General features: G+C 45.0%; 1 protein-coding gene across 3 annotated transcripts in view; it reads right to left on the bottom strand.

Annotated features, from left to right (window-relative positions):
• Positions 1-6,731, bottom strand: part of TAOK1 (TAO kinase 1) — a 33,757-nt gene extending 27,026 nt beyond the window's left edge. For 2 of the 3 annotated variants that reach the window (XM_009874741.1, XM_009874744.1), the window contains exons 1-2: positions 6,504-6,731; positions 2,352-2,423 (exon numbers count right to left, since the gene is read on the bottom strand). In XM_009874741.1, the coding sequence (XP_009873043.1) occupies positions 2,352-2,423; positions 6,504-6,635 (204 nt within the window). In that variant the 5' untranslated portion in view covers positions 6,636-6,731. The remainder of the gene's footprint in view (positions 1-2,351; positions 2,424-6,503) is intronic. The other variant, XM_009874743.1, reaches the window with a different exon arrangement.
• Between the last annotated feature and the right edge of the window lie 4,525 nt (positions 6,732-11,256).

Below are 11,256 nucleotides of genomic sequence, written 5' to 3'. Positions count from 1 at the left end.
TCAGCAGGATCAGCTGGATCTCACTTACCTCTTGCAGCTATAAAGACGTGCCCTTCCTAGTAACTCTGTGACACTGGGGGAGGCTCCACTTATCACCTGCCAAATACCTGACCGACATTCGTGATAATGTTTCTCCATCTCTAGCTTAGCCTTTACAAGGACCAGTTTTAAACGAGTTACCTACTAGGTAAAGCAATGGTTCTGCAGGAGTAAAAGAATAAACAGATAAAATCCAGGTTTACAATAAAGGGGAGCTCTGCCGGTGCAACTCTAAAGCACGGAAGAGGCCAAAATGTCATGTTCCAGTGCACGTCTGGACACAGCCACGGGAGGAAATCACCAAATCTATTCTCCAGGTCCTGTTAATCTCTCAGCACACAGTTCCTCAGGCCCAGTCGGTATGTGGCTGGGATCCACAGGCAGATAGAGGTTCTATATTCCCAAATGCTTTGGAAAACGTGTGCAACACCCTCGTGTTCCTCCATAAAGACTTTAAGGTTAGAGAAACAAGTGAAACCAGGGAACGTGGCAGTCACAACCGAGGCAGTCGGTTGACTAAACACTGGTTTCTCAACACCAGAAATTTCATGAGAATGGTGTTAGTGCAGCTCGACTAATATAAACTCTCACTGACACCCTCCTCCCAGCACAAGAATGACTTAGTTGCCTTTCACCTTCAGCCTCAAAGGCTCTGAGGTACTAAGCAATGAAAGACAAGCCAAGAAAACGCCACACTCAACTTCTGTATTGGGAAGAGAGAGGTGATCTATTAGTCAAGACATATTCATGATCTCCTGCGTAAAAAAAACCCCTCTGAGATCACATGAAGAGCAGAGTACTAGGTATTTCAAAACTTTTAAACTTATTTTTAGTATAAATTATGTCCTTATCTTAGAAAATAATTGTTCCCACCAATGATAAATCTTAGTACGAAACCAAAGTACATATAAATGACACCAGAATGCCCTTAATCAATTCTCTTTACATAAACTAGATCATAACTCTAGCAAACTTCTGAATAAAACAAATAAATACAGCAGTAAAATAGAAAGTGTTTTAATCCTGGTCTTATTACTTTCTTCAAAATAGAGAAACATAAGCACTGAAGACAAATAAAAGCTATTTCTGAAGCATGCACAGTTTGTTTCATTCATGTGAACAGAGTATTTATAGCTCGCAGTAATTAAAACAGTTGGACAAGTAGTAAGTACAAATTATTCTTTCATCAGTACGCAGTTAAACAAGTCACCGCAGCGACAAAATAGAAACACACATAGCAAATTTGACTAGGAAGCTCGAATTTTGGACTGCTGGAGAGACTCAGCCACCTCTACCTCCCACGCAGACACACAGACACACACGGAGAGGAAGGAATAGTTCAGCTCCTTGTAGCGCAGATGATCAATGCCCAAAAGGCAGGCACAGAAAGCAAGGAGCTGTTAGTCAAACTCATCGGAGCGAGGCTGCTTTGAAGACTGGAATATCGAGAACGGAGGGAGGGAACCCTAAGTGCCTCGAACAACATGCTTACAATAAAGACTTCGGTTAAAAAATCATGCCACGACTTGATAGATGTCGTTTACCAGAAATAATACCACATCAGCTGCTCATGTCATGTTGGGCTTTTCACGAATCTGTACCAGCACTTAAAACATTCCAAGTACAAAATCAATTAGCTCTGTTAAGCATCCTAGGGAAAAACACATCTGGGGTGGCCACGAAAACACTTAACGTTTAAATCTCCGAGGCCTACTTTTACAGACTTCTCTGCACAGGCTGCCCTAATCCCCAGCTCTGGCAGTTCTTCGTAATTATGCTGCTGTTGAGATTTTCACACTCATCCATTCACTGCTGGTTTGCTTTTGTTTTCGCTTCTCATCAGCACAGTCATTCCAGGGAAAGCTGCATTCTGCCTTACGACTCTGTACAAGCAAGATTCCCTCTGTACCTTTCGCTGCTGCACCCACGGCTGTTATTCCTTTGCCCAGTGAGCAGCACGGTTATTGCGGAAGGCATTTACAATGGAACATCTCAGGGCAACAAGGCACACTAACACATAGACCTATCATTTTTAATTTTCTGTTTTGCTTTCTACACATTTACATGGTCCCACTGAAGAGCCCTTTGTGGCTGGAAGGAAAGAGCCCTGTCCATCTTCTCCAAGAGCAGACAAGGCAGAAATACACCATCAACAGTAAACTCATTTCTTCTGTTTAGACAATACCCTTTACAATTCACTTTTAGAGTTATAGGAAAGATTTCTCTTGCTGCAAACCCCAGCTAATTAAAAACATCCCATATAATAAGTATTTATAATGGTCAACATTTAATACACAATGTGTTGTACGCACCTCATTGGACTGCTTCCCACTATATGACATTTTCTTGATGGCCACCACTTCATTGGTGCGCACATCACGTGCCTGTAACATGAAAACATGCATCAGTTTCTTCAGATCTTCATTTCCCATAAGATGTAAAAACAAATATACTCATTAAAAAAATATAAATCTTTATCCCTTAGTTCACTTTTGCAGCATTAAACTGAAATATCTTCCAAGGGGTGTGACTGCTGCATCTATTAGAATAAAGATCACCCTCCTCTTTGTGAGACAAGGTCTGACATTTTTCTGTGCTGAGCATCGAGCAAGTCTCTGCAGGAGTCGAGTACCGTCACGTCTAAACCAAAAATCACAGCTTATAAAAACAGCTCTGATTCAAGTGGAAAGGATTTGCCCTAAATCAACTTCTCTCTCTGCCCAAGTCCCTTCCAGACCAAGGCTCAGCCCCTTCGCTCTGTTCCAAACATAAGCAAAGGTGTCAGGGGAGGCAGAGCAGGTACCTGGCCCAGACACCATCAGTTCTCCCCGGTGCTCCCAAAAACGAGCTTCTGTGTCTTAAAGGAAGGCAGATGACAGAGAGAAAGGTGGCAGCGATCTCAGCGACCCCCCCTTCAGATTTTCATTTTCTCAGTCCAGTAATATTGTAATTTACACCGTGCAATAAACGTAGGCATTTTTTCGCACTCCGAAGGCAGACTTGCTGACTTCAGACAGCAACTACCCAAGAAAAGACACCAAGTTTTGTTTAATTTAGCCAAAGCTACGGCTCATTCTACCTGGCAGGGGGAGAGGCAGCAGGAAGGCTGGCTCCAGCCAAGACACCGGCCGCTCCTCTCTTAGGGATTTCAGCAGCAGGGGAGGGAGGCAGAGGAAAAGACCTCTGAGTCTCTCTGATAAGAATAATCAACTTGGATACGAAGCCACATGATATAAATCAGAATAATGTGCACCCCACAGCATTCACTGGTGACTGATGAAAATGCTGGGGTTTAATAGATTTGTACTATTAAGCACAGCCTATCAGAACACAGATTAAAGAAGTACCAGGGCTCTGCCTTTTGCAAAAAGGTTTTGCAGTTATGTTTTAATTCTGCTGTTCATTAAAGAGATTCCCAGAATTCCCCCTCAGTCTTTATTTCAACCAGTTACGATACGCTTGAACCAATACTATTTTTAATTTTCTTTCTGTTTGAAAGGATCCTTCCCACTGTCTTACTGCTATTACCTCTAAGGTTAGGGGGATGTCTATTTTCAGGTTTTGAGTCGAAAAAAAAAAGAAGAATAAAATTCTGACTCCCAGACCTTTATTAATTAGAGACAATCTCCAAGACACTCCAATTGGTGAAAAACCACAATAAAACAGGCAAGCAAAATACTAGAGTAGAGCAGAAGGAACACAGCTCTAACAAAAGCGAGTGGGTTATTCTTCTGCTCCATCTGCAGTGTTCCAGTGTAGTAGGTTTCCTGTGTCAAGCAAAAGCTATTATTACACTGCAGAGCAGGGAGTAGGGTAAGGATAATACCAAAATGATTCAGAGGTGCCAGACTTGCAGTTTCTAAGAAACTAAAACCATGAGGTGAACCAGCAAAATTCATGGCAATCATGAAAGAAAAGAAAAAAAACAACACAAAAACCCAGCAAACTTTCTGCCACTGAGGGATGTAATCGAAAAAGAGACAGGAGTGAACCTTTTGAGCCAGTTTTCATGTGACATATCACCCTTTCTCGGGATATAAAAGACAAGAAAGGTGGGTAAAACTAACGATAAAAAGAATAAACCGCATTCAAAAAAAGTAGAGGGAGATTTCAGTATTAGATGGCTTTTTTCTACTTGTTAATTACTCCCACACGTATTTATCATCAACATTTTTGGAGCAGGCTGTGTGCCCTGAAAGCAGCCTGGGGAGGGGGGTGTCAGGCTTTAGAAAACCCAAGCAGACAAGCCCTGGTTGTGTTTGCCCGAGACCCACTGTCCTCCACTGTACAGCGAGGCCGAGAGGGAACCGTCCCAGCTGTCGCTCCAGCCCCACTGACATCACGGAGTTTTGTTTGCTTTCTTCATTTCCTTGTGATCTCGAGTAATTGAAAGAAGTCGGTTCCTAGTCAATGGCCCCAAAGATGTCACAAAGGTGGCTAATGCAAACGACCCAAATGAACGGGACTTTTTTCATGGCAGACATTGACGCTCATCTATGCTGCTTTCCTCCGAGAACTCTGTGCAAAGGAGCAACATCTGGTGACCAGAGCAACTCCAGTCGTGACACAGGCAAAGCGCGAACGAAGCCAAGGTGAAGTATGTTATCGGCTTTCGTAATATGCTTTTAAGCCATTAACTACAATCCAATATTACATTGATTAGAGAAAGTTTAATTGTTTGCATTAGCAGAATCAACATCTTGCTAAAGAAATCGAAGAGAAATTTCTTCCTCAGCTTTACAGAGGAATAAAGGACCCAAGACATACACTTCCCTGCTTTAGTTCTTTATGCTTATTTAACTCGCACTAGATTTCTCCCTCCATGTTGTCTTTCTCATCTTTTATGCAGGGAGTACATTACACCAGACAGTTTCAGATTCTTAGACCTGCTAGCAGTAAAACCACGTGCAATACAACACAAAACTTAAAGGTTAAAACTCTGTTCCACAGAAACAGCGACAGCCTATCTGCTTTGTTGGAAACTCTTTCTTCAGAAAAATAAAGCCCCCAAATGGGTTGGAGCAGTGCAAGGCGCTGCTTACACTTGGCTTTTTCTGCCAATGCCAAATCAGACTTACTTCTTGTCAAAGAAGCACAATCCAAGCACGAGCAAGTAATTGCACTCTTGAGCGAATAAATACCAACCTATCCTGAACTGGTAGTCGAAAATGGTGGGGGAAAAAGAGCAAGAAGGGCTTGGAAATTAATGACCTCTTACTTTCGATCTCTTTGTAGGAGCTGGTAACGGGCAATCAGCCTTTACCACAACGACAAAGCTCAGGCAGCCGACACACGCCAGGCAGGCAGCTTCTCATTGAGGTCTGGGAACGCCATCGGCACCCAGAGCTCTGTGTTGGGTTTCCATACCTGCCTAGGTCAGATAGTCTTCCTGAAAACTTCCATAATGTTTCCACAATAGCATCTCTTCAATAATGTTTCCACATAGCAGGAAGACAGATTTGTCAGCTCCCTCCTCTTATATCCGCTCGTTAACCAAAGTGAGTAAACGAGATGAAGTAAATGCCGCAGGTGAGTACTGCTTCGTTGCAAAACACTTCCTCCCCCAGATCTGTTCCCAGACAGTGGTGGCTCATAGTTTTAAACAGGGAACAAAATTAAGAAGCTTTTCCTAATTAGTTCATCTGTGCTGCATTAAATTTGTGCTGGAAGGTTCCCAACATGGTCGGCTGCAATTATGAATAGGCATCTCATAGAATACTGACACAAATGGCTTTCTGAAGGGAAATTGGCAGGTTTGGCCACACCTCCTATAATTATAAATGTGAAAAGGTTTTCTGAGGAAAATGGTTTTTTAATGAAGGTCTCGCAGTATGCACTTCGGTTAACACAGAGCAACCTGCAAAGGAGGTTACCGTGAGACATCCCACCTCCAGATGAGCTAGAGAAGGAGCCTGGGAAAAATTCTGCTGTCCAGACGTTCATGTCAAATTAAGTTTTATGCAGATGAATACTGGGATTCTTGCCTGCAGTAGGGAAGGATATGACAGCACAAATGACAACAGAAGTGCGACCGCTCAGGTGTCAAACACAAAGAATGGCTCTAAGGGAGCCTGGGGGTATGCACAAAGGGAGAGAGAATTCAGTTTCTCTCAAGGGACAAGGAAAGGATCAGACCGAGAGAACTGCACTGCCAGTCGGAATCCACGGAGCACAGGTTTTAATTTGCAGATAAATCCCTGCTTGCAACATAACAATGCAGCCACACGCACTGGGCAATGGCCACGTTTTCAGCTTTGCTTTTCAGGTTGTACACACACACTTTACAGATACTTTTGAGCCTCTGAAGCGACAGAAGCTGTACATACACACACGAAAATATCTCTGCCCCAAACACCATAAAAGAAGATCCCTGGTAGTTTCTTTTCCTCAATATATTCCAAAAGTCTACGTCCACAGTTTAAAAAGAGACACAGCTAAAACTCACAAGTCATGGATCTACTTACAAAATACACTGCTCCGAAGCTTCCATGGCCAATCTCTCGGAGATCTGTGAAGAGCTTTTCTGGATCTTCTTTGAAGAAGAGCTCTGCAATTTCTGGGTCCTTCAGGCTGCCCGCTCGGCTGGTTGATGGCATCCTGCTGGGCAGTGAGCCGACCGACTATCTGGGTTTAAAGTGCTGCCTCAACCCTTGGTTCATCTGTATGAATGGAGCCTCTTCAGCATGGATTACTGCAAGAAAAAGATTGCAAGCCTTCACTGATTATCCTCTTCTCCGAGCGTCAGAAACAAAGCTACAGCAGAGCAGCTTCCCCTTCTTCCCGAGCAAGCGCCCCTGGTGTGGGAAGCAAGGCAACCTGCCCGCTGGGATAATGTCACGGTCACACCGCCACGCTTCTACAGAACACCAACAAAACCGAAACGCAAACTGAGACATGTTTCTTGCGCCAGGATCTGCGCAGGCTCCTGCAGAGCGGTCAGCAGCATCTCTCCGAGGTACAGCCGTCGCCAGTTTGTGAGGAGTGAGCCCGTGTTTCCTCGACACCCGCCCTCTGACCGGTTACACCCGCTATGGCTCAAAGTGTCGTTCGGACTTTGTGAAGCAGACGGCACAACTGCACACACGCGTCTAAAACATGGCCTTTGTAAGACAAGTTACACGGTACGAGTATGATGTGTGTGAACTACCACTGCCAATTACCGATCTGTATTTACATTATTTTCAATTCAGCTCACTATTTTTCTCTTCTGCAATTGTACTCCAGTTAATGAGCAGCCAGAGACCAATCTTTACTCTTTTCAGCACGCACAGGAGGCCTCTCTAAAGCTTCTCCTTCCACAACAAAATAAGTCATGGTCCTTTTTGTCTTTTTCGCTTATGGAAATTCATGTTCTCTATCCTAAAGTGCCCACTCTTCAACCCCCTTCTTTAGAGGAGCAGCAGCCAGAGCAGGAGATACCCAGTTCCACACACGACACGTCTTTTTACTCTGCTTCAGCAGATGCAAACAAACATTTCAGTTGTGACGGAACATGACACAGCTTTCTACAACTGTCCACTGGCAAACAATTTCTTCAGAGGAACTTGCAATTTCAGGTGCCAATGGGAATGTAGGAAATCCTTTCTGTCTGCACCATGTATTTGCTTCCATTTACTCAAAGTGTGTCTTGGAATCTATCCAGAATAAAAGTATATTTTCGAGTTGTGCAAAAATCTTACTATATCTTTACAACAGTTGAAGCCAAACAACAACTACAAGCGAAATGCACTTCTCCCCGCCCTAAAGGAAGGGCCCTGGGTCTTAGGATTTCCTCTCAATTCTCTGGAATTGTCACCAGTAATAACAATTTGGTGTCACTGGCAAACAGCTAATCGCACAGCTCACTTCTTTCCCAAAATCCCTCTCTGGTCAAGACTTGTGCTTCTTTAATTCATATTTCAGATCTCAAATTCGGTTTTCAAAGAAGTTTTACATCTTCAGAATGGAAAAAACAACAACAATAAAAAAGACAGCAAACCTCAGTTTAATGAACCTATCAAAAGGCCCTTTCCCCGTCCATTTTTCCTCCTTTTCTGGACATGAGAACTCCCCCTTTCTCCAAGCCCATAGACCACCAATGAATCGCTTGTTTTTCCCTCCCTGTGGAACAAATTCCTACAAGGATGGAAAAAGACACCTGCATGTTTACACTCGATGGCACTCTTCTCTAGGCAGTTGCAGCACGTGGAAGTGCCAAAGGCTGCCTGCTCCTCGTTAGTGCAAACTGCCAGCATGGCACAAGGAGAGCACGGCTGTGCGAGAGACAGCCCAGACATACCTAGTGGTGAAGCCTGCAAGAGTCTCCAGTTTTCCTGACGAAGATATGCGTGGGAGAGAGAACGCAGGGAAGGGAAGCAAAATCCAGCATTTTCATAGCTTTCCTCCAAACAGCCGGCATCCTAAAAGATTTTTAACGCGATCCAAGATGTGTTTCCATGCTAGCCCGCTTGCAGGGGCTGAGGAAAATCCCAGCGGTGGACCTGGTATAACAACCTATGTGTATCTATATACACGCAGAAAACGTGCAGCCGTTCACAACTCCGCGATCCCGCACTCGTGGGCACGCGCGGCTCGGATCGCTGCGGGATCACCGCAGGAGCCCGCGAAGGAGACGGCACCAGCACAGGATAAAGCCGCCCGGCAGCGAAGCCAAGCGAGGTGCAAAGGAACGGGACTGCGATATCTCCACCTTCCGTTGCATAACGCAGCAACTAATACCGCGTGGGAAGGGAAATAATTAGCCTCGATTCAGCCCGTACCTGAAGCACGCTACGTTTATGAAGACTGGAAGAGAAAGTTTCTTTTTGGTTATTTTTCTTTCCTTCTTTCAAAGGAGCCAACAACATTGCACTTGATTCCAGCTCTAACAAGCACATAACACTGAAAGACAACTGTTTCGCATTTACAGCCCCCGACGAAACAATAGACAAAAAGCATCAGTCAGAAAAGCGAGGGAAAGGAGCTGGGGGAAGGGAGCTGATAACCAGAGCACACTCAGTGTTATTGAAGGAATGTTTCTTGGATCGGCGGTGATGATGTCATGTTCCATCTTTTAAGAAGCGTCAGATTCTTACAAAAAGGACATTGTTGTTCCAAAGCAACTGCTGCAATCCCAGAATGCCCTTTAGTCAGAGGGACCAGGCTGGGATAAACCTGCTAATATGGCCAAAAGTCACATGGCCCCGCGAGCCAGCGCGAGAAAACCCCGCTCGCACACGGCCGAGAGGGATTACGGCCTTCTCCCCCTCCCCACCTACCCCGGGGCCAAACCAGCCACCAGGCTCGGCATCTTTTCGGAGCCTGCCTCCGAAACGGCATCGACAGGCAACGCTTCTCGCCGCTGCCACAACTCATGGAAGCGGGACGGGACCAGCTACTGCGCTGCCCAAATCTGAAGGGCAAATCAGGGCAGGACTCCTCATCTCTGGTGATGCAGACTAGAATACAGCTTTCTCCCTTTTAATCCTGAGAGCATCGAGACAAATTTAATTATCTTTATTCTTGGAAATAATTGCTGCTTGGAAATGCATGAGAATAAAAACATTAACTATTAAAACCTATTTAACAGAATAGTCAAAAACCTGTGCATGACACTAGGCTTATCATTTCACCTCCTTAGATGGAACAATAAAATGCATTAATGCAAACTCCTTCCATAAGAAAGCTTTACACAGTCTCCGTTAATAAAGTGCTCCCATTTTTTATGGATGCTACAATATTAAACTCCCTCAGTCTTCTTTTTACCCAGACACCACGCGCTGCCCGCCGTGCCCGAGAGCGCCGAGATGCTCTGCCTGCTGCCTCGCCGTAACAACACCGGAATGAACACTCTGGGGAAATGAAGTCAGGGTACGTGGCATGCAACGTGGTTACTGCACTATTTTACATGTTTTACAAATACAGATGAGTCTAAAGATTTGGAACATAGGAGGTTCCACAAAAATATTAAAAACTTTTTCCCTGTGAGGGTGACAGAGCCAGGCTGCCCAGGGAGGGTGTGGAGTCTCCTGCTCTGGAGACGTTCAAACCCCGCCTCGATGCGTTCTTGTGGGACCTACTGTAGGTGATCCTGCTCTGGCAGGGGCTGGACTAGATGATCTTTTGAGGTCCCTTCCAACCCCCAACATTCTGTGATTCTGTGATTAAAAAGAAGACCAAAACAACAAAGCCTGCAACTAAACTGCACTGAAAATTAAATCGTATGCCAGCAGGCAGCTGGTTTTCTAAGTTACGGTCAAGTTGCAGGTGTTTTAACGCTCCTCTGCCACTGCAGTCATTTTACTACAGGTTTTTTGGATCGGTACAGCTATGCTGTGAAACACAGCAGAGTTCCCGATGGACACTAACCACATTGTTTTAGTGGCTACCATTACTAGTGTAAATGACACCCACTACAGGCCAAAAAGTTTTATCAAATTGCTTTCATCTGAACAAGCACCAGTAAGTGAAAACTGCATGCACACATCCCCAAAAGTCTATGAATCTGTTCCCTGTAATCATGGCCATATTCAACGTACACACGCCCCTCGCACCACCGGCACAAGGAAGCTGCAGATGCGGATGGGGTAAGACCTGTTCCCTTCCAAGTTTTCTGCCTCCCTGCCGTGTCATCTCCAGTAAGACCCAGCCCTGTGACTAACACCCCCCGGGATCCGGCCGAGCAGAACACGCAGAGCTCTACACGGTCGGCTGCCACATTCAAATCGCGTATTTCAGCCTTATGCTACGGAGACGTCAGAGAAATGAAGATCTGTCCGCAGCACACCAAAACATCTGACGGCTGTCAGTGTCCCAGACAACTGCTTTCAGGTACTACACAGCGTGGTGGGCTGAGAATGTCCTCAGCCTTTCCTGTGAAGGAGAAGGGAACCTGCTCACAGAGATTTCCACTTTGCCGTCCCATTATTTCTCAAGTTCGCATCCAGACCAACGCAGGGAGAGTGCCGGTGACCAGAAGGTGTTCAGTTACACTAACCATGAGTCGCATCAAAGCGTTTGCAGTTCCTTAAGACGGTTCAAAAGGTTGCAGAAATCAAATTACAGCACCAGCTTGCTTGTAGACCGTTAGCATTAGAAAACAGCACGCTTTGTCTGTGCAAATGAAGTTTCAAGGAATCAACATGTTCAACACCCTTCAGTTTCTACGTGCAAGAATATTATAACCAGAGTCAAACAACCACCACGTGAGCCCCAGATGAAAATAACAAGCAGATTTAT

This window comes from Apaloderma vittatum, unplaced genomic scaffold, assembly GCF_000703405.1.
Source record: "Apaloderma vittatum isolate BGI_N311 unplaced genomic scaffold, ASM70340v1 scaffold12588, whole genome shotgun sequence".
Taxonomy (NCBI): Eukaryota; Metazoa; Chordata; class Aves; order Trogoniformes; family Trogonidae; genus Apaloderma; species Apaloderma vittatum.
This window is presented reverse-complemented; position numbering and strand designations above follow the sequence as displayed.